The following is a 22701-nucleotide window of genomic DNA, read 5'->3' as shown; positions in this document are numbered from 1 at the left end:
TCTGTGAATTTGACGGACGTGTTAATGCCATGTGTTAAAAGCAGGTCATCAAAACTCAAATTTAAAACATGAAGAAAACAATGGCAGGCGTCCTGCTGGCGAGGGGCCGATAAGCGAGTGAGGAGGGAATGAAACCGCACAGATGAAAGGATCCACTACTTTGCTAGATGATGGCTCCAAAGCTGTAAATGATTTGTGTGTTCGGAGGGTGGGTTCCTCTGGCAGAAAATTAGTTGTTATGCGGGAATGTGAGTGATCGCATCAGGGGTTGAAACATTGTACGTCATCGGAAAGGAAAGTAGCTCAGATACATTGACGGATTCAGTATATCATCAGGAAGGGGCTGAGCCATCCATGACTGGGGCCCATTAAACCATTGTACCGTTAGGTTTAGACTTTCTCGTCCCTTTGACGATCAGAGATGAGGGGTTCTCTTCCCACCGCCTCCACTGGTGTCCAGTTTCGTAAGGCCCAACAGGTATATCAGAATCTTTGTTGCCCTTTTGTTGCTTTGAGCTTCCAGAAACCTGATCTTGTACCTGACCTCATTCTGCCTGGGGGGGGGGGCTGCGTCGGGCCCCGTCCAGCCCCGTCCAGCCTCAACATCTGGTGGACTTCAGCTGCTTTTGGATGGTCTGTTATAAACATTGTTAAAGAGCTCCCTGTCCTTAGGAGGGGTTCGCCGGCTTTTACTGGCACTGGTGAAACTTATTGTTTGTGTGTCAAGTCTTTTAAAAGCTCTCTCGCTATGTTTTAACAAAGTGACATTTTTGGAATTCTTTTATTGCGCGGTCAAAGTGCGGGTTGTCATGATTTGCAATGAGGAACTTACTCATGGAAATGCTTATAACCAAGCATTAAATTCTCCTTAAATAGTCTTGTGTGTAGGCCTGTCCAGAATGCTATTTTGGGGGCTTCACAGGAGGGTTGTCACGATACCCAAATATTAGACTTTGATACGATAGTATCGAATCGATACTCAAATACTGATCACATACCAATATTATTAATTCTATTCTTGAATGTTTTCCCTACCTTGTAGGCCTACACATTCTTCATGTCATTATTGTTTTTTGTTGCAAGACAGTATAGTGGTCTCAGTGGGTTTCCCCTGTGTTAATAAATGTTACATTTAAATAAAGCAACACCCCTCTTTAATAACAAGCATTTTGTCACTTTGGACTAATCAGGAGAGTTATAATGAAAAGAATCATTCGTTAAAAAATGAGCTACACCTCAACAAGAATTTTAATGAATGACTAATAATGATAAAATGTAATAGTATAACTGTCACGGGGCATCTCTCTGCACAATTGAGTACATTTACATTTAATACTTTTCCTGTCTATGCTTGCAGTGTTGCATTTTCTTTAAATTGTAAAAAGTAGAATTGTTACAGTGTGGTGTTAGTAAGTCCCTCCCTCTGATCTGTGTGTGTGTGTGTGAGACGCAGTCCAGCGTCAAGATATGTTACATAAGTCTGCTGTTGAGGCTGTGACCTCATCTGCATCACATCACAGCATCGTAAGCCACTTGGCTTTTATAAATGACACTTATTAAATTATATTAACGCAACATAACCTCTCTAAATTCTTTGAAATGGTCAGGGGGCCAGTCCATCAAATGTTTAGACAAACTCGTGGTGTTTTCTCCTCTGGTTGATTTGTAAAACCGTTATAAAATAGGCTTGTTGGAGTCTCTCGTCTTTCTTTGAGAATCTGCCTCATAGGAAAAAAATATATCCTTCCCCATACTCCTCTGTACTTCCCTGGGACTCGCCATGGTGGTCACCGAGCTTCAGCCTCCAGTCACGTGATGGCTTCCCTTCAGGGGAACGACGGAGCAGCCGCAGATGGAGGATCAGTTGATTTTCTTCCATCCTGTTTTTTTAAGCGGCCTTAGGTAACTCGAAAATCTGATTGTAGGTCTGCTTCAGTGTTTTCGATTGATTTTTTTAAAAAGTGGTGTCGAATGTATCAACACTTTTGAAAACTCTACTACAAGACTTCAGTGAGTATTATCAGCATGCAGCATTTCAAAGTGGCTAATCTGTTACATACAGTTTTCTTTCATTTGCCAAACTCGTCGTTGTTTTGTGATATGACAGTTTCCCTTTGGCATATCTGACACTCAAATTTTTTTTAAGCTATTCCAGATTTAATTTGCCTTTTTCAATATCTTGCTAGTGCTGTTGAACTTTGTAAACCTAGCACACGGTCACATGCTATGCTGTGACGCACCAAACTATCACTAAGATTTGAAATGTCCTTGTCTTAGAATAACTTATAATGTTGATACATAATGAGCGATGTTGGTTTACCTTTTCTTAATTCATGGGTTATTGGGATTTTTGTGCGAATGCATATATAATGACAAACCAACGCAGCGCTTTGTTTGCCGATTACCATGGCAATAGTTGGAAGCTTCGAAGCAGTCGGATTTGCCCCACTGGTGTGTGGCTCTCAAGCAGTGTGTAAAGAACATCTTAGGACAGATTGCTCAACAGTAGTCCATTTCTCTTACGGCACAAGAGTGTTTGCGCAGCGTCCCATGGTAAAGCACTTGGCCTTAAGTAAAGAGTGTTTTTCATTTTCCCCCTTTAAAGTCTGTTTTCATCTGTGCGCCATGAGTCAGTGGAAAGATGGAGGGCTGGTGTAGAGGGACGAGCCAGGAAGGTCTTTTGTACTCTTTTTTTTCTTCTCCCCCTCTTCTCCTCCCTTGTGATAAACGCGCTGTGCTGTAACTTGTCCTCTCGTTTTGTCTGACAAAAACCTCTGCCTGTCTCTGCAAATCTTAAACATAACACAATCTCGCTCTCCTTGCACACACACACACACACACACACACACACACACACACACACACACACACACACACACACACACACACACACACACACACACACACACGGCTAAGGTGTCATAATGGAATCTGCGGTACAAGCAGTAGATCAAACACTTGCAGCAGGGTGGCTCATCAAAAGGCATTTAACCTGAAAGAAAGATGTGCATAGGGTGAAAGATCAGACTAGTTGTTAATGTGAATCATTGCCTCCGACTCCCTCTGATAGATTAGATAGTGCAGTTGTTAAGTAACGGTTCCCCGCCGAGTGATGGTAGGAAAGTTTCTTGATTTACGTGTGTTCTGGTGTTCATTTTACTTTTTATGTACGAATCTGTTGTTCCGTGCAATTCCCAAATTCTTGTCACAGGCTTGAGTGGTCGCTTTATATAGCAGAAGCAAGTCGAACAAGTTTGCAGAAATGTGGTGTAGGGCACGGGCTGAAAGTTGCCCAGATTCAACCACATCCTGAAACAAGCCACCTCTGTGTGAAGAATGAATTCCCCATAACTGTATTAACATTAATCATGGCCTCCGGCTCACTCGTGTTTAGAGACAGAATTTGGGCACCTGTTTGGGGGTTTGACCTTTTGTTTTCTGGGACCTAATTTCCTATGGGCTGTGCCGTTGCTCCTTTTGAACCAAATGTTTATTTTCAAGTGTTGCACTGTGCTGAGAGTGCCCCAGTGCCCACTGCAGTATACTGTATGAGTATTAACACGGATTAACTGACCCCCAAAATATGAAAAGGTAACATATCTTTAGCTCTGATATCTTTCACAAAAAAGTCAGCCTCTAGAATAGTCGTAGCCTTTATTTTCTTGGTGTTGATGTGTAGTTTTTAAGGAAGTTTTAATCGCTAACAACTGAATCTTGCCCAGCACTTTTGAATTTGCAATTTTTGAATAGAGTCAAACACCAGCGGGTGAACTTTGAGAACAGCGCCAGTGGTTGGAATTTGGTGTCTGACTTATTTGGGAAGTGCAGGAGCGAGTTGAAGCGCTGACAAAGCAGTGACCTGGGAAGTGGTGTAGGCAGGGAGCTTTTGTATTGGGAGACAAAGCCGGAGATGCAGGGCCGGGACAAGAGAGGGAAACATACAGAGCGAGAGGCCGGGCCAATGTTGTGGAATCTCCCCAGGGGCTTCTGGGTAAATGTTCATGGATGATAGCGTTTTGGAATGTTCACAAATGGAGAGTTTTAATTGGCCAGAGGCCCTGAATGGTTTAGTAATCAGAAATGGACTCTGGTGCAGAGAGCTCCGATTTATGGACCCCAGTGTGTGCAGTGTTTGTCAGACTAAATGCCTTTCAGATAATTATTCACATTTTGGACCAAATGTGTACAAGTTGGCACAAATAAACAACTTAATGTGACAATCTGTCGGTCTGAATGAGACAGAGGCAAAGTTGTTCTGTGTAAAAGCAGCGAATGACACATGGAGACTAATGCCTCCTGCTCCGCCTCGTGCTGTACAGCAGCACATGCCTTTTTCTTGCACATCATATTCATGCCATACGTCAAGGAACATTTGGCACTTTGGGTGTTTTGACAGCTGCGCTGTGGGATAGATTTTAATTCCCGATTTTTATACAAGGAAACATAATTTTACACAAACACCATCCAAAGCCGTGTGGCTGGCTGCGTAGCTGAAAATAACCACTCCAGCGACTGCAACGCTAAACCAAAACTTCCTGTCTCATAAATGGATGGTGAGCATTGTTCTGAATGGAGTAAATCTCTCGTGTCACACGGGGTTGCAAATGTTTTCCCAGGCTCACCGCCACTGGGAGGCTTCCTCTACTGGGAGGCTTCCTCCCAGTAGTTGCTCCACTTATTTATGTATCACACTAGATGCTGAATCATGGGTCGAATCAGCACTAGTGTCATGACTCATCGTGCGAGGGATGGCGGCTTTCTGATCGGCTGACAGCATAAATTTGAGGCAAAGTCAAACGTCATGTCATTGTGGAAACTGCTTTATTCTTTGTAAAACTGCATTGGATGGATATGGTGATCCTCATGGGGGGGGGGGGGGGGGGGGGGGGTAACTAGTTGTTGCAGACATAGAAAGAAATATGGCCTCCAAAATTCAACCAGAAATTTGAAAACTCGAAAATGAACAAATACAGCATTTATGACTCAAAATAGCAGCACAAGAAAAGAAAAAAACTGTCGGGGGTCCTGACTTTACATATTTTTGCAGATGTTTAGGTTACAACTTCCATAAAAAGTTTTACTACTTAACTTTAAATCTTGAAAGCGGTTGCCCTCTTGATTTACATCCCGTACAGACTATTGGCTAGTAGTGAGAGAAACGTAATGTCTGAGTTATAGAGCCACACAGTTGAGGCCGCTTGTCGCTCCCTGTGAGGAGCACAGTGTGCTGTGGATTATGTCCAGGTCACTGTAGCACCATTCTTTTGGAGGAGAAAGTTATTTATCAGCGCAAAACACTGGGACCTTGTAAAACGTAACCAGCGCTAATACCACAAAGACTGTGAGACGTAACGTTGTAGGCCCTCGAGAGTGAATGTCCTCCGCAACACGTGTACATAAAATGAACAACTTCCGCCACACTGTCTGTCTCCGAGCCTAAAGGAACTGACGGCCACAGAGCAGCAGTGGAGTGAAGCACTCGGCATCAGGGCACAGTATTGGATAAGTTTTGGCATCGCAACCCACATTTTTATTAAAGCAGTCATATTCAGTCGTCCCCTGCCAGCACATTTCAGTCTCCTGGACTTTCCGTATGGAACTGAGAGCTAAGAAGTATTATTGGTTTGGCCAAACCTGCTATAAACTTGTCATTACTCTATTTTTGTAAGAGACGTGAAGTGTAGAAGCGGAGTAGGTGGAAGTAGCGCCCTGCCCTAATTATCTCCATATGAACAGCAGAGCCTCTAATAATGGTTTCTGCTTACAGCATAGTCTTGTAGAACATTTTTTTTCCCTTTCTGCGGTGATTTGTTCGTTGCTGACTATACACCCATGTACACAGGATATTGGACTGTAAGACAAATGTATTGTATGGAAGGGTGTTGACATTAATTTTCGCTTATTAACATTTCAATTTAAACAGGTCTCTGTTTTTGACTGTGACAGAGCTTTTGCTCCTTTTAACATAGTTTGATAAAAAGGCAAACAGAGACCTTTAGGCTGTTTTCTTTATCATCCCACACAATCTGCTATAACTTTTAATCACCTTTTTTTGACTTGCCACAACATTGTTATGCGCTGTCTAATTTTCTAATCTTAGAGTAGAGCTATTTCTCTGCCCCGACGGCGGTAAAGTAGGGGTTATGTTGTCTGGTGTGTCACTGGTCTGTCTCTGATCCTTAGAGATGAGCTCGGAAAATCTGGAGAGGAAAAGTGTACAAGACACGCTCCCCCCCTCTCCTAAATTACTATTGGCTTAATGCCCTTGAGCAAGAACCCTGTGGTTGTACTGAGCAGCAGCCTGACGCGAATGTGTGGTTGTTTGTAACCTTCCCTCCCCCGGGAAGCTTCTCCTCCATGGTTGTAAATAAGACAGAGCTCTTACTCAGCTTGCCTAGTTAAAGGATTTGTTGTAATACAGAAAGAAATATCAAATTGTGCCGGAGAACTTTCCACCTCCCCGTTTGAACTGTACGATTCAGTATAAATTGGGTTTTTATAGCACTACACCGTCACGTGGGAGATTTCCCTGCTAAACCCTGCACGATTATGGAGCCTTGACAACATTTAATCCATCGCTTTGAATAGCTGTGTGTGGGTTTAATTTCAAAATGACACATTCAACATTTGAATAAGATGCCGCCTTTAGAATTTTTTTTCTGAAAGCTGATAAAAGCAAAGCATTTTTTGAGACTGTTGCTTTCAAATTAGGGATTTTTTATGTATTTATTGAGGACCAAATTATCAGGATCATTTTGAAACGTGGAATTACTGACAGAGAAAGTAATTGGAAATGCCTTTTACAAAAATGTATAACTGTCATTTTTAAATTATTTCTTTCAACCAGATATTGACCACAATTCTCAGGTTCCTGCTGATGAAAGAAAGGGAGACAAAAAGAAAGTGGCGTTTTGACAACATGCTGCAACAAGAATGACTTATGTATGAAGGGGAATGACTTCTGAAAAAGCAATTGCTATGATTTTGAAAATGAAATGTTGTTTGCTTTAAAAACCTTTTTTTTTTTTTTTAAATCTCCCCCTTCAGTTGTGGCTTCACCTCATGCCTCTTTTCTTGGCTTCTTTGTGACGGTCCTCACAAATTATTACGCCTCTCGCAAATCAACATTCTTATGAGTAAAACTTCACACCTTCAAAAGAAAACATCATGGGCTCCTCAAGAGACCACAGGTTCAGCTCATGTGATTGTGCATGACAGGATGTGGAGCAGAACAGAAAAGTTACCCAACAAATGTTACCCCCCCCACACCCAAGATAATTACACCCTACACCGAGGTGAGGAGCAGGAGGAGAATGTTATGGCTGCAGGGCTGCAAATTTACAACAGTCTGTGTGAGAAACGCTCGGCAGACTGGCAGCACTCTCCTTTACATGTTTCAACAGGGAGCATGATACTGTATGCCAATTAATAGTCAGCCTTCTTATCCTAGTGTTGTTCCACATACTTCCACTACTGAGAATGTTTGGGTTATGATCTGAGTTTTAATCTGTTGGACAAAGATGAATCAGAGAAACCTAGAATATTTTCACACGTTTTTCACGTTTAGAAAATCCAATTCTCCCCAGCATCCAGGGTCTCACGTTACCCAGATTCCACGGGGATTGCATTAGCATGTACATAAACTATGAGCCGCGTACAGTTTATCATGTAATTATTTACAAATGTTGGTGTGCCGTGTGAAAGCTCGGAGGTTTGGTTTTAGTTGCAGACCACCAGGCTCCAATTAGTGACAGACGTCAGTGGACGGTTCGGGACATGCGGTACCCCATGGCCTCCTTCATGGCTCGCTTAGCCGCTCTGGTGACGTGCCGAGTTCAGAAGGGTACAGAAATAATCCTCGAGGGATGTTTATGACTTCAGATTGGAGAAAATGACGGTTCAAGTTCTCTATTTTTATTTTTGCATGTGTCTGCGACTTTTAACGCCCATAATTGCCTATATATAGGTGCTAGGGGGCTTTTTTTGTATGCGTGTTGGTGGTGTTATTATTGGGGTGATTGGGGTTTGGGGGGTGAGTTACTGTGTGTGTGTGGTGGATGTGCTGGCTGGCGGACAGGGGGGGTCAGAGGACAGGACCTCTCTCAGAGGAGTGGCTGTTAACCCCTGACCTCGCTGGTTAAGCCTGCAGGGTGGTGGTGGTCGAGGCGGAGGTTGGGGGGGGGCACCCTGAGTTCCGTCTGGTTCGGGGGCACATGATGGCAGGCAGAGGGGGCGGTGAGGTGTCTAATCTGGTTTTTGTCTGTGAGGCATTTTCCCCTCCCCCATCGTCCTTCCTCTGAGGAACAGCGTTTGAGAGGTAGGACAATGTCAAAGGGAAGTGACTTATTTTATGAGCCATTTAAAGGGATGGTGGTCTCCCCACAAAGGAAAGCCAGAGAAGTGGTGGAGAGCTGATGAATGCCATGACACACGGTCACATGCTTGTTTACAAGATGCCGCTCTCTTGTTTTGTCCACCATAAATGGTTCTGTTTCCCTTGTCCGAGTGACACTTCATCAATGTTCTGCCTCTGTGTCTTATTACATTTTTAAAGTACTTGGCAAAGGACTGAGAGGCCCCTAAAAGGAACTCCAAGAGACAACTGAGAGCCAGTTCGCCCATCACACAAAGACTATTCATGCCAGTCATGGTAGAGACATGATCCACATCATCAGCATCCAGTGACACATCTTATTGTGCAACAGTGAGCCTGAAATGTGTAGCGCACAGTCCGACGTGATGTTGATTTTTATAGGATCTAACAGGTCTCCTTAACTGTTCACTCTCCTGTGCTCCGACGGTGCTTTTTTGTTCTCCCGGCGGTTTGAGAAATTGGCTGCCAAAATGTTTTCACAAAGTATGCATTAGCTAAGGTTTTCAGAGACCTAATCCTTTGAGCTAACAATGTGACATTTGTGCAGACATTCCTGTGAAATATTGACCATCTCACTTTTTATTTGTGTACTTTGGTAGCTAGGGCTATTTTTCCACATGGATACAGCTCTTTTAATTTTACGCCAGGGCTGCTGGCAAGCAGGGGGCCCCGCTGGAGGAGAGACTGGATGGCTTCTTCACCTAAAAGTTCAGCCTGTGTGTGCGTGCGCGCTCCCTGCACCTCCAATCAGGCTGGTACAAAGAGCCGTGTGTTGAGCAGTGATGTGATGTGTGAATATGTTTTGGTAGGGGCTGCCAACTGTGCGTGCGGGTGTGTGTGTGTGTGTGTGTGTGTGTGTGTATGATGAGTTTGGGGAGAGAGGACTGTGAGAGAAGGAGTGACTTGAGGCTTATTTGGACTTGATCCCAGACAGAGGGGTCCAGTTTATGGCGCCAGGGTGCATCCCTCCCTCTCATGCCCCGTTTAGATGATTGTGTTGCTGATGAGCCACTTCTGACCCTGCAGTTTAATTTTTCAAACATTTTTAGCTGCTATTTCAGACATGCAGGGAACCTCTCCTAACATGTTGTGAAACATGCCTTTCTATCTTCACCTACATGGAGGTATAGCAGCCGCCAAGTCCTGCTCGTCCAATAGAAGTCAATGGACGGTGTACATTACTCGCACCATAAAAGAATGAAAACAACCTCAAGACGTCAAAGAAAAACACATTCACACGGCTGATGTTGTTATGGCGACACATGAAACATAGAGACCAGCAGTGACGATAACACAGCAGTGCTCGACCCAATAAGAGTTTTTTAATGTCAAAGATGACTAAAAGTAATTGTTTCCAACTACATTCAGTAGGATCCAGAAGAATTAGTAGAACAAGTCTCATTGTGGTGTGCTCTCTTTTGAACTCACTTGCAGGAAGTTACAGGAAAGTCAAATAAAACACCAAGGAAGGGATTCATTGATGGTGACAATAGAGCTACAAGACCACTTAACACCTGTTGACAGTTCTGAGTTCCCTGTAGTTTTCAATAAAACTCTCTTCAAGGTTTTATATAAGGAACACGTATAACACATGTCAATATCACGTCCTCTATGACTAAATGAGTCCTGACATATTTCATGCGTCCGTCAATGAATGCAGGAAAATATTACAGGTCATTTCAAAAGGCCTCGTTCCATTCATGACAAACAAGCCCCTCGTGTTGCAGCGACTTGTGCAGACCCGAGTCAGTGAGCACGGTTCTGGTGGGGAAAACCAAACAGGCCTTCGCTGCCTGGATGCAGTGAAAGGATCCCTGTGTTCCCCCCCCCCGAATTCCAGCAGCCACATTTAAAACAAAACATTATTGCAGCTGCGACTTCACATTGGTCTACCCCTGACCCTCCTTTTTAATTGAATGTTAAACTCACTTTCGACAAGGTTAACAGTTGCTGTTTTATCAAAGACAGTACTGAGGTTTGGAGTAATCTTTTTTGGTTAGAAGACTGAGTGAAAGCCCAGTGTTTCTGTATTTTGGGGGGGGGGGGGATTCGCTTCTTACCATTGTCCAATCCACATCATCAAACTCATTAACAGCTCTCAGAAACATTAGTTTAACTACGCTGAAGCTTAACAGTGAAAAACTTTGCATCTCTCCTTCGACCGCCATTTAAGCCAGCAGCTTTACACTGTTTACTGCCTCTGGCTTTTTACCCCTTTTAAAAAAATGTTTGTGTGCAGAGCAAGCATGAAAAAAACAAAACAAAGCGTCACCAATTCAAAAATGCATCTTGTGACAGTCAGAGGAGTCACATGCAAATTGCCCCATTCACATTATAACAACCAGGAGACCAGTGCTCTCTTGTGTGTCATCCTTTACACCTTTTGGACCTTTTTCAAAAGAAAAAGTTATGGTGGTTGAAATGCTGCCCTCCCCCCAAACCCCCCCCCGGCATTTTCAGGTCTATATGCGTCGGTGCACATGGCTGAGGTCAGCCCTAACCCTTACCTGCAAACCGAGTGAAAAGCTAATCCTCTCCTTTTTAAAAGTTAGTGTTTTAGAAGTCAGCAGTCAGCATTCAGGATAGGACACGGAGCTGTGAACTATCAATCAGGAAGAGGAGAGTGCCAGGATGAAGTGGCCGGCTAAAGACTGCCCTGAGCTAAGTGTTGCAATTAATCCACTGAAGTGCAGTTTAAGGGGGTTTTCACAGCCAAAGGTGCGTTTGATTTAGTGAGCGGTTGACCGTTCCACTCAACAGATGCCGTTATACCAAAGAAATGCAGAAATTTGTGTTAAGGACGGATGTGTAAGTGTGTTTCAATAGCCGCTAATAACAGCCAATTGGCTGAGTTTGTTGTAAACGTAAAATTGTTGACAAAGCCACTTTCTTTTGTGTCTTATAGGATACAGAGACGTCCCCATTGTTGTGTTCACAACTGCTCTTTTTTCATTTTAACACCACAGATTGCATGCACTGTACGTCTCCGTGATGTGACTCGTGATGACAGGTTCCTGTAGCAGATGGTGTTTAACAGCGTGTTCTCCTCGTCATTTTCCAGGAGCCCCCCTGAAAGTGTGTCCGCAGGGTTTCTCCTGCTGCACAGTGGAGATGGAGGAGAAGCTGAGCCAGCAGAGCCACTCAGACATGAAAGCTCCCGTCTCCAGGCTCAGCACCAACCTGCAATCCACCTTCAGACAGAAACACGACCACTTTGACAGTAAGCAAACAGCCCTACACCGACAAACGGGCACATGCACACCAGACACTTTTTCAGATTACACTGTGCTGGTGGCCCCAAGTGTCCCCACAGGAGCACTTGTGCTGCATGTTTTTTTTTGACGGACGCTCCCACCTGCCAGTGCACTGCCTGAAGTGGAGACAGTCAGTCTGTGTCTGTCGGCCTGTCCACCTGTCTCTCCTCGTCCCCCCCGTCATGGTCTGGTCCCCAACAGGCCGCTGCGCGTCTCTCCAGAGAGGCCGTGTTCACTTCCAGACGGACCACACACATCATCAGATCCAGTCTTCTTTGTACTTCCTGTTCATCTGTGTGTGTGAGCACATGCGTGTGTGTGTGTGCCTGTAAATATTGGGATCAGGTTTCCCTTGTTGAGGGTGGAAGCGCATGGGAACGTGCAACGCTGCTGAGTCACCAAGGAAGTAGGGCAGCTTTGAATACCCTCAGCCACCCAACTGTGTCGCCGCCGCAGCGCTGCGAGAAAGAAGCTTGATAAGGCCGAGGGCAGAGGAGGAGAAGTTTTCTCAGATTAGAAAAGAAACGGTAAATGTTGGATTTGAAAGTTTCACAGTACACTGGAATTCTGCTTGTTTAAGGGAGGTTATGTGTAAGGTTCCATGCTTTTGTATGTATAGTACACATGCATACACATGTGTGCATGTGCAGGTCAGGGGCTTTCACATCTTATGTGTCTGTGAAAGGCAGCGAGGGATAGTCGGTAACAGGAAGCGTGTGTATTGCAGCCAGATGTGAACAGGAATGTGACGTATCGGAATGCAGTCGCTGCTCGAGCCGTCCGCCCCACTTTTTTTTTTCTTTCCCCTCTCTTACTAACCTTTGTCCCCATCCCATGCCTCACTCTCCCCAAACCCCTCTCTTTGCTCCTCAGACGCTCCTTTCTCTTTCCAGCTCCCCTCGCTCTCTCTCTTCTCTGTCTCACTGTAATCATGTTTCACTGCATGCACGTCTCCAACAAATGTTTTATTCTTAGGTCTGTCCTCCACCCTCTTTACAAGTCTTTGCAACTTTCTTACTCTGACTCAACTAAACGTGCTTTCTGTGACATTTTTTTAGGGCTACAACTATCAATTCTTTTCATAATCAATTCATTAAACCGTTTTATTTACTTATTCACTATAAAGTGAAGGTAATATTGCCCATCACAGGTTCCATGAACACAAAGTATGTTCAATAGTAAGAATAAAAATCCATCGATCAAAACTCTTCCTGATCTTCTTTCGAACACTTAGTTGATTATATTCATGATCATTTTCCAGGTTTAAAATTGTCGTTGTTACTTTCAAGTCAAATTATACATTACTGTATAATTCTATGTATACAAGGATGTCTGCTAATTGAACTATCAAATTTTGAAATGTTGCGGTATTTCTTCATAGAACTGTTCTAGTCCTGAGAACACTGTGGTACTTGCTGCAAAAAGAAAAAAGTTTAAAATAAAGATTTAATCTGTTTTAGCTGCATTATATTTGATATATTGATGCCACAGGTGATGACGTACTCATCATCTGCAGGTTTTGTGATGGATATCTCGGATTTGATGGATGAGATGGGACTAAAAATAAATCCTTGATCTCAGATTTTGAAAAGCAGATACCACTGATTTGTTCTAATTTGATGAAAAAAATTCAGTTTATCCATCAAACTTCACTGTACGCACAAGCTGTTTTTCTTCCCTCTGAAGATCCAACATGTTTTTGGACATACAGTACATACAGAAATTAGCAACGCTCAAACAAGTGAATGAAGTTGGCCAAGAGGGGGCGGCCCTCGAGCTCACAGTGAAACTTCTTCCCTGGGTTTCATTAACCTTCCTCCTCTCCTGTGCTCCCCCCTCCCTCCCTCCTCATCACTGTAGGCTGCTTGCTGCTGTCTCCGAACTGTTAGATGTGGGATCTCTTTACAAAGGCCTGCTGTGCTTTCTTTTCCACCTGGGCCATTAGACCTTCTCTCTCACTGGATACGGTGACAAGCTCAGGTTGCCGTCCTATTATATGCTGTTGTCACATTCGAGACACCCAGGAGCAGGCACATCCCGTCACTGAAACCGGCACAGGAAGTGCTTTATCATTGTATTTACTGTTACTGAAGGATAAGGCCACGGCGGTGACGTCAGCTAACTGCAGAGTAGGGTGCATATGTGCAAAAAAAATCCCCCCCCAAAAAACCCCCAAAACCAGCTGCAACTGTAAATGACGATAGACGCAACAAAACATGCAGCCACACACTAACAAACTCAGGAAGTGGTTTATGTGATTAGGCCCGGCTCTCATCATGCGCCCGGAGCTGGGAGTCATGGCCAATTAAGACCAGAGCCAGAAATAGTTCTCCCCTCTCTGTGTGTCTGTCCTGGCCTCGGCCTGTCTGTCCTGTTGCATTGACCCTGTCCAGCAGAGCAAGCCTATGTCTGGGATTTAAGCACTTGGATTAAGGCCCCTTGCCTCCAGACACACATGCACACACACAAAACAAGAGACATCATCATCTGAAGCAGTGAACTCCAGCAGCAGGAGGGACAGAATCCCATCCCATAAGAAAAGGGAGAAGCGCAGGGACTAATTGTCACAAATAGGATGCAATTACTGCCTGGGCTGGGATTGGGAGGAGCAGAGTTTATAGGGACACGGGGAGGGGCTCCTTTGAGGAGGAAGTGGGAGGGGGTAGTGGGAGGAGATCAGTCAGCCTCTCTATCCCTGTGATGGATTGGGCCTTACATTGCTTGTAATTTAGGGCCCTTGTCTGCAACATGTGGAAATGGTGACAGGATGAGGGAAGGGAGGAAGGAAAAGACAGACACTCGCAGAGACAGGAGTCATCGCTGTTTTACATTTCACTCCGGCTCACACTCTCTCCCGCGTAACCTCTCACCCAGATTCCTTCAGACCATTGGCTGAGCGACAGGCGCATTTTTTAATGGAAAAAAAAAAATCCTGAGGGAGTGTTCAATTCTGCGGCCTCTGTTGGCAGACGGCTGTGTGTCATAAACTGTTTTTAATGACAATGCAAGATGCCTGTGTAATGCTGCTCATACTTCAGAGCCAACTCAGGGCCAGAGAGCCTCTAACTGCCCCCCTCCCCTGCCCACACACACACACCCTGCACGGTCCACTCTTACTAACCAGAGGGTTTTGCCAAACTCATTACAGGGCTTATCTGTTTAGCATATAGGCATTACCACTCTTAATAAAGTGTAAAGGAAATAGAGAAGTTTAGGGCTGTCCTCCTGCTTTCTGCCTCCTCTTCACCTCCTCCGTCTCCTTTCACTGACTTTAAACTTGTGGCTTCTATGACATTCCAGGGGTGGGGGTGGGCCTTTTGTTTTAATCCCTGTCAATGGAGCGTGGAACTTGGTGCCCTCTCCCCTGGCTTTGTGTGTGTGGGTGTGGGTGCGTGTGCATGTGTGTTGGAAGGAAGGTGGGGGCAATGATGGCGGGGAGGTAAATGGAGGGGCTGCAGTGTTTCCGGTATCCTTGGCGACACAGTGGGAATTTGGAGTTAAAAAAGCCCTCAACTTAACCCCCACCACCACCACCCCACCCACCTCTTTTTTTCTTTTTAGTGTGTCAGTCTGAAGTGGAAGTGACAGCGCTTCTTGGGGACTGTGTGTGTGCGTGTGCGCTGGTGGCAGGGAGTTTTTTGTGACTCCCCTTCTGAGAGCATGGGAACTTTACATTTCAAAGCCAAGAAGAGGGCACCCAGTGAAACTGCGGCAGGACAGAAGTTTTGTGTGCATGGGGCAGCGAGGGGGTCAGGTGAGGAGCGGATCTAAAAAAAAAGAAAAGGACAGATGATGAGATGAGTGAAGGGGACTGAATGTATGCTTGCATGCACGCGGGACTGAAGATGAAGCATTTTTCCGAGACTCCGAGGAATTCTCATTTTGTTCAGATTAAGAAAGTTGTTGGGTGGGAAGGGGGTCTGGATTATTGGGGGGGGGGGGGGGGGGGGGGGGGTTACTGGCATTCCTTAGGATGAAGTAGGTCATTGTTCCCTGTCTCTCATGAAGAGAGCTCTCTGAAGGAACTGATGAAGTGAAAGCAGCGGAGGGAGGGAAATGCAGGGCTGGGTGGGGGAGTGGAGGGGTACAGGTCCATATACGGGAGGGGAGGGGAGGGGGGGTCGCATTATTCAGTAATCCTATTGAAAATGCCTCTGAAGGACAGTCCAAGAGAAGCTGGGAGAAAAGGAAAGCGAATGGAATGTGACAACAGAAAAATGCCATTGATGGTGGTCAGTCTGAAGCAGCTTGATGTGGAGAGACGTCTCCGCTGAATGGCAGCGCCGCTCGTTCAGCCTGACAGAGATGCTCTGGCTCCACCTTTCACCCCCCTACCGCCTCAGTCCTCTCATCCCCTCGTTTCCCAACAGACCCCCGCCGCAGAGCGCATTCCTTTTGCCTTTCACCCCAGATTTTCTGCTTAAGCTGTTTCCGTCGAGATGCTTTAAGATGTCAGGACACAGGCACAGGTGGAAAAGGAAGCACTGCTTTGCTTTCACATGGCGGCAGCAGCTCCGGCGTAGAGCCAGAAGGCAGAGAGGTGTTGATGGAGGGCTCTGTACTTCAAGATATACAGATGTTAGTACGACAGTCATCTAGTCAGAAGTTTTACAGCAGCAATACGTTAGTTATTTACTGTACACAGACACTGTGACCATACCGGAATCTGTATGTTTCAATAACCTGATGAAAACCTAATGATGTGTTTGTCTGTTGTTTTTAAATGGGATACCAAGAAAAATTTCACTCTGCTATGCCCAAACGTTTCAAATCAAATGGAACAGTTATTGGGTTCATGACAGCCCTCTCTGAAATGGTCTGTTCACCATGTAAGATCATTTAATCTGCCTCTTTGGGAGCCTCAGCATTTATTCATCAAACTAACCCCTCCATTCTTTTTCATTCGACAGAGTTTTTCCGTGAGCTTTTGAAAAACGCAGAGCTCTCGCTGCACAACATGTTTGTGCGAACGTACGGGATGATGTACGTGCAGAACGCGGAGCTGTTCAAGAACTTCTTCGAGGCCCTGACCCGGTACTACGCGTCCGGCAGCGCCGCCGTCAACCTGGACTCCATGCTGTCGGACTTCTGGGCCGACCTCCTGGAGCGGATGTTCCGGCTGGTCAACGTGCAGCACGAGTTCAGCGACGCCTACATGGAGTGTGTCAGCCGGCACACGGAGCAGCTGCAGCCGTTCGGCGACGTGCCCCGCAAGCTCCGCATCCAGCTGACGCGGGCCTTTGTCGCGGCGCGTACCTTTGTGCGCGGCTTGGCACTCATGCCGGAGGTGGTCAACAAAGTTTCTACGGTGAGTGAGAATGTTGCCTGTGAAGCGTTTGTCTTTCCCAAAAATGGCTATAGCGGACAGTCAGTTACTGAACACAGAACTATCTGCTCCGTCCCTCCCTTCTGAAGTCTGTCTGACTTCATATCTTTCTTGGAAACACTGGCTGCGGTTCCAGTGTTCCAGTGTCTCTGACAATATAAACCACTTTGACTGCTCTGGTACGGCATGTTTTCCAGTTTAGCAAGTGATTCATTAATGATAAGATTATAGTGATTTGTGGAGCGGGATTGTATTATCAATGCTCATGCTCTTTCATAGTCTGAAGTATGTGTTGGTGTTGGATCAGTGTTGTTGCTGTGGCACGGTGATGGCTCACTGCCCTCTGCCTCTTCCAGGTCAGTGCGTCTCCCAGCTGTGTGCGAGCGGTCATGAAGATGATGTACTGTCCCTACTGCTCGGGCCAAGTGGCCTTGAAACCCTGCCAGAATTACTGTCTGAATGTGATGCGTGGGTGTTTGGCCAACCAGGCCGACCTGGACACGGAATGGAACAACTTCCTCGGTAAGCAAACAGTCATGTGAACAAGGACACTTTTTCCGCGGCCATTATCAAGCAAACCTGACCGTTAATGCACCTTGCTCTCACCAGTAACGGCTTCAAGTGTTTAAACTGGCAACAAAACATATTTATACGACTCCCCGCTTCTGCATTCTTGGACATGTTGCCACTGCGGTGCTCACATTTCACTGACGATCATTAAAGTTTTATCTAATCTCAACTGGTTTTATCTAAACGTGCTCCGTCTTTGCCCTTGTGAGCATCGAACCAGTGCGACACCGCAGGATTGGTGTTCACCGGGTATATTGCACTATTGTTTGGCAAGAGCATGTTTTACAAAGTAACACAGCGTATTGTAAAAAACATGAACAAACTCATCCCTCATTCTTTAGTATCTTGTTTAAATAAATGGAGAGAGGGAGGGACGGGCTGCGCATGCTGTGGATGTTGTAGCCCTCAGGATTAGCAGTTCTTATGTTGTGTAAACAAAGACCCAGATATGTTTCCTTAAATTCAGGCTGGCACAAATATCAATCTTTTTTTAATATATTTTATTACATTCTAAATGACTAGCTTGTATGCTTCTATACCACCATTACTTATTTTTTTATTTCTGACGGCTCAGGACACTGGTCCAATCTGTGGAGACAGTTTTTCTGTCCACATTCTCATTTCACCTGCCCGCTGCCGTGTGCTGCCCCCTAGTGGCTGTCTTTTGTAACGTCCTGCTCAGAATGAAGAACAGTAAAGTTTCCAATGAATCGTTTTATCTTATTTTCTCATCTTTTGCTTTTCAGATGCCATGCTTAGTCTAGCTGAGAGGCTCGAAGGTCCCTTTAACTTTGAGTCCGTCATGGATCCCATCGACGTGAAGATCTCAGAGGCCATCATGAACATGCAGGAGAACAGCATGCAAGTGTCGCAGAAAGTCAGTATAATCTTACAGTATCATTACAGGACAGACGATGAATATAAAAACGGTTCAGTTCCACTTACTTCACTTTATTCTTTTCCACCTCTGATAGGTTTTCCAGGGTTGTGGGCAGCCCAAGCCAAGCAAGGCCTTCCGTTCCAAGCGTTCTCTCAAAGAAACCGGTTTTACTGGCCGCTTCCGCCCCTACAGCCCCGATGCTAGGCCCACCACCGCTGCTGGCACCAGTTTAGACCGATTGGTAAGGTCTAATAAAATCTTGGAGCACAGGTTGGACCACTGTTGCTTTGATTTTTATTGTTGTTTCTGACCTCTTCTTTGTGGACTTTTTTTTTCCACATAGACAACTGATGTGAAGAAGAAGCTGAAACATGCAAAGAAGTTCTGGTCCACATTGCCAGAGACGGTGTGTGCAGGGGAGAGGATTGCACCAGGCGATGATTGCTGGAACGGAACAGCAAAGAGCAGGTAAGATAAACACACCACACATATGTGAGCTGTGTAGCCCTTTCATGTAACCCAACATCTGGACTAATATTGACTCTCATTCTGCACAGGTACGAGTCAGTTGTCATTGGCAACGGACTGGCCAATCAGGTGTCCAACCCTGACGTTGACGTGGACATAACGAAGCCAGACATCGTGATACGCAGTCAGATTGCAGCTTTGAAGGAAATGACGAGTTGGCTCAAAGCTGCGCACAGCGGCCACGACATCTCTACCGATATCGGTGAGGACTATTATTATTCTTCATGGTTTTCTTTATAACCTAATGTTCAATGTCCTCGCTGCCAACGTCTAACCCTCTGTGGGGTTTTTTTTTCTTTCTTCCAGATGACGATGGCAGCGGAGGAGAGGAGAGCGGCAGCGGTTGCGACTCCCCGTCCTGCGACACGGACCGGGACATGTACTTCTCCACTCCACCGAACACGGGCAATCCCCGGGTCAATCAAGTGGTGGTGGACAGAAGTCCGTCGGCTGGGGCCGCCTCACGTGGAAGCATGGCGCTGGCGCTCTGCGGGATGGCCCTGGCCCTGCTCGCTCCCCACTGGAGATAAGACTGGCTTGGCAGGGAGAGGACGAGAACGACCAGGAATGACGGAGTGAAGGGGGAAACTGTCAGAGAGACTTTTAAAAAAGACTGCCTTCAGGACCTTGGACTGTCCGCCATTGGGGAGGGGGGGAGACTCTTCTTAATATTATAATAACTTCACTTTTAATTATTTGTTTGTATGTTTTTAAGGACATCAGTGTACAGCAATATGATTTTCTTCCCAAGAAATCCACTTTTCCCCCCTTCCTCCCCAGATAAACTTTTACTCCTCTATGGTTCTGCTTGCAGCATTACAAACGTTATATAATTGTCTCACGTTGGCAATTTGTTTTCATAAGTCATTTGTGTGCCTTCTTTAGTGACAGCCACCTGATAACTAAATGATGAGCGAGACGTTAACTTGAACATTGAGTGCCTGTGGTGGGACACATCTTCATATTTCTGAGGATTGTCCCTCTTTCCATGATTCAGAGATCAACAAATCATTTAACGTTGTCGTGGGTGTTAATGTCCCACTACAACAACAACAACCTTGCACATTGTCAATGTGCATACTGTGAATGTTTGGTGTCTGTGCATTTATACATTTACATACATCAACCAGTCAAAGCATATGAAGCTGAACGTGTCGATCTCCACTAAGGAACGGTTCGAGCGTTAGTTCAGTTTGAAAGCTGCCGCTCATCTGTCAGAAATACAGAGAGAGACGATACAGCACAGGTGTCGATGTTTCACCAGGAGATGGACTCGGTCTTTAGAAAAGCTTGTCGGGCGCTCTGTGAGCCACACTGTACATCCGCTACGAGCATTATCACGACCTAACTTTTTTAATTTCCACATTCTTTCTTTTTTTTGTTTCCTCATCTTAAACACCTCAATAGCAAGGTCATACCTCATGCATGCTCCCGTTGTCAATGCAGCCGAGCGGATTAAAGGCACGTGATGAGAGTTGAGACAAGTGGCTGGCGACCTGGTGGAAGGAGAGGGGACTCCCCTGGCGTTACCCCGACAGAAGGCAAAGCTGAAAAGTCCTGAAAGCCCTTTTTTGGTACTGTAAGCTCAATTCAGCACAGAAGATCTGACTCCATGCAGTCTTACTGTTTTGAAAAGAGAAGGTGGCGGCGCGTACGTTCAGAGCATTTCACGTTAAACTAAAGAAGAGGAACAAAAAGAAGGTGCTTTGATCAAAACAAAATCAAGGAAAGATTATTTTAATACAGGGTTTAATGTCGAAGCGGTGTTGTAATTTTTTAGATATTTTTTGGTATGCAGATATATATTAGGTACTACAGTGGAATTTACTGCTAGTTTTTAGGTGGTGGACGAGGTCGGCGTGCACAGAACATGGGGGCACTTTTGGTCAGCGTGCACAGTGTTTTGGGGGACTTTTTTTTCCCCCTCACATCCCCCCGCCCCTGCCCCACAATACACACATGTACCTCTTAAACTATGAATGGACTCAATTGGAACCGTTTGATCTACCTATCCTCATCCTCACGTTCTCATCATTTCGACTTCGAGGTGGAATGTTGAAGTATTGTCACAAGTGCTACCAAAATTAATACATGTGGTGCCTGATCTTTGGTTTTGTTTTTTGTTTTTTTACCTTGGTACATTATTAGCAACTCGGAAAAGTAATTAACAAAAAAAGAATGTAGATGTTGATGATTTTTATCTTATCTTCTCAGATTCTCCCGAAGGGTGTTTTTGAGTTTATTGTTACCAGCTGACGAGCACAACATAAGATTTTATTTTGTCTTTCTAATTTGATGAGCGGGTCTGTAAGTTGCATTACCTGGCCATTTCATCTCTCAACTGATGCTGCCTCATGTAGCTTCTGTACAGTAATTTATGCATGTAATTTAATGTCATTTCAAACGCTTCTAGAACTGTCATAGATCATCCAAACTACAGTGTTCAGGATGTTTCGATATGCAGCACGATCAATTTCTCAAAAGTATTTGAATTGGTCTCAGATTTGGAGGCTTTGAATATGCATTTTGCTAAAATTGAGCAATGGATCCGCACGTTTTCACATTTGTCTTCAGGTCTGAAACAATTGGTTGTTCAATACTGGACACAACCTGTTCGCCTCTTGTTTGGCTTTGTAATTCAATTAGATTTTCTCCAAACAAAGGGATACAAGAAGATCATTACTAAGAATCTGATTTGATGAGACATCTATGCAACCTGTATTCAAAAACTGAAGCCTTAATTTAACATGATGTATTTGGGGCTGCAGCAGTTCGATTTTACATTAATTCTGCATGTAACAGGTTCAATTCCCCTGATTCTTTTTTTTTTTTTTTTTTTAAATGTTCCACCAACATTTCTACAAGGGCTTGTGCATGTGTTCGTGTCATGTGGAAGCAAGTTTGTCAAGTGTGAAGAAACCCCAACTTTCTGAGAGTCAGAGGAAAGCTTTTGGGTGATGATGGTAAATGTCTGTGTTTGCGGGCCGGGGCAGCAAAACATTTCACGGCTGGCAGGAGTTGGTCCAGCTGCTGGATGGTGTTCTTTCCATCCACAGAGCCAACCTCAGTCTAGTGACTTTTAAAGTTGAGTTGGACAAGTGTTGAAACCTGTACTTCTGCCTTTGGCCCACAAGAACAGAGAGGACTCACTTTCTAAAGGAGGAGAGAGTGAGAGACGTGACTTAAAAGAGCGAGAAAAAAATCAAAACGAAATATGTAAATAAAGAGCAGCCGTTTTTAGATGTCTCTGAAAGAGGCCGTAACATTACACCAGATTTTTACTTGTCAGAGTATCTCCTAAATGCTATGGGAAAAAACAAGATGAGATAGATGTTAAATTGTAAGAGAAAATGTATATTAAACAACATTTCTTAGTCTTGTTGAAATAAAGACTGCCAATATTTAAACCGTTGTGTGAATGTCTTTCATTTTGTCAACACTTAGAACAGACTGGTTACATTTTTGTATGATGGTCCAATGTCGAGTTACCTTTTTTTTTCAGCACTGAAGAACAAATCCTCTAATTGGTTTTAAAGATCTAGTTTGTGTAATTTAGGGGATCTATCTGCAGAAATATATAACTTACAGTATTCATAATTAGGTTTTCATTAATGTATAATCACCTGAAACCATTTGTGACACCTTTCCTTGACCTCAGGACGATTTCCACTGAGGTAAGGAGGAATTAAGGAATAGTACATAGGAATAGTACATAGGAAGGACTATTCCTGCACCCTACGTTCTCCTTCACACTTGGACGGGAGGGGAT

General features: G+C 44.8%; 1 protein-coding gene across 1 annotated transcript in view; it reads left to right on the top strand.

The window, feature by feature from the left end:
* The window catches only part of gpc4 (glypican 4), a 30995-nt gene extending 8656 nt beyond the window's left edge, over window positions 1-22339 (top strand). Inside the window, exons 2-9 of the mRNA XM_035649750.2 lie at window positions 11436-11594; window positions 16539-16936; window positions 17311-17476; window positions 18271-18401; window positions 18499-18645; window positions 18748-18872; window positions 18962-19134; window positions 19239-22339. Of these exons, the coding sequence (XP_035505643.1) occupies window positions 11436-11594; window positions 16539-16936; window positions 17311-17476; window positions 18271-18401; window positions 18499-18645; window positions 18748-18872; window positions 18962-19134; window positions 19239-19462 (1523 nt within the window). The 3' untranslated portion in view covers window positions 19463-22339. The remainder of the gene's footprint in view (window positions 1-11435; window positions 11595-16538; window positions 16937-17310; window positions 17477-18270; window positions 18402-18498; window positions 18646-18747; window positions 18873-18961; window positions 19135-19238) is intronic.
* Window positions 22340-22701: the final 362 nt, after the last annotated feature.

Source organism: Scophthalmus maximus, chromosome 9, assembly GCF_022379125.1.
Source record: "Scophthalmus maximus strain ysfricsl-2021 chromosome 9, ASM2237912v1, whole genome shotgun sequence".
In the NCBI taxonomy this organism is placed as follows: Eukaryota; Metazoa; Chordata; class Actinopteri; order Pleuronectiformes; family Scophthalmidae; genus Scophthalmus; species Scophthalmus maximus.
The sequence above is the reverse complement of the archived record's forward strand: the minus strand, read 5'-3'. Positions and strand labels throughout refer to the sequence as shown.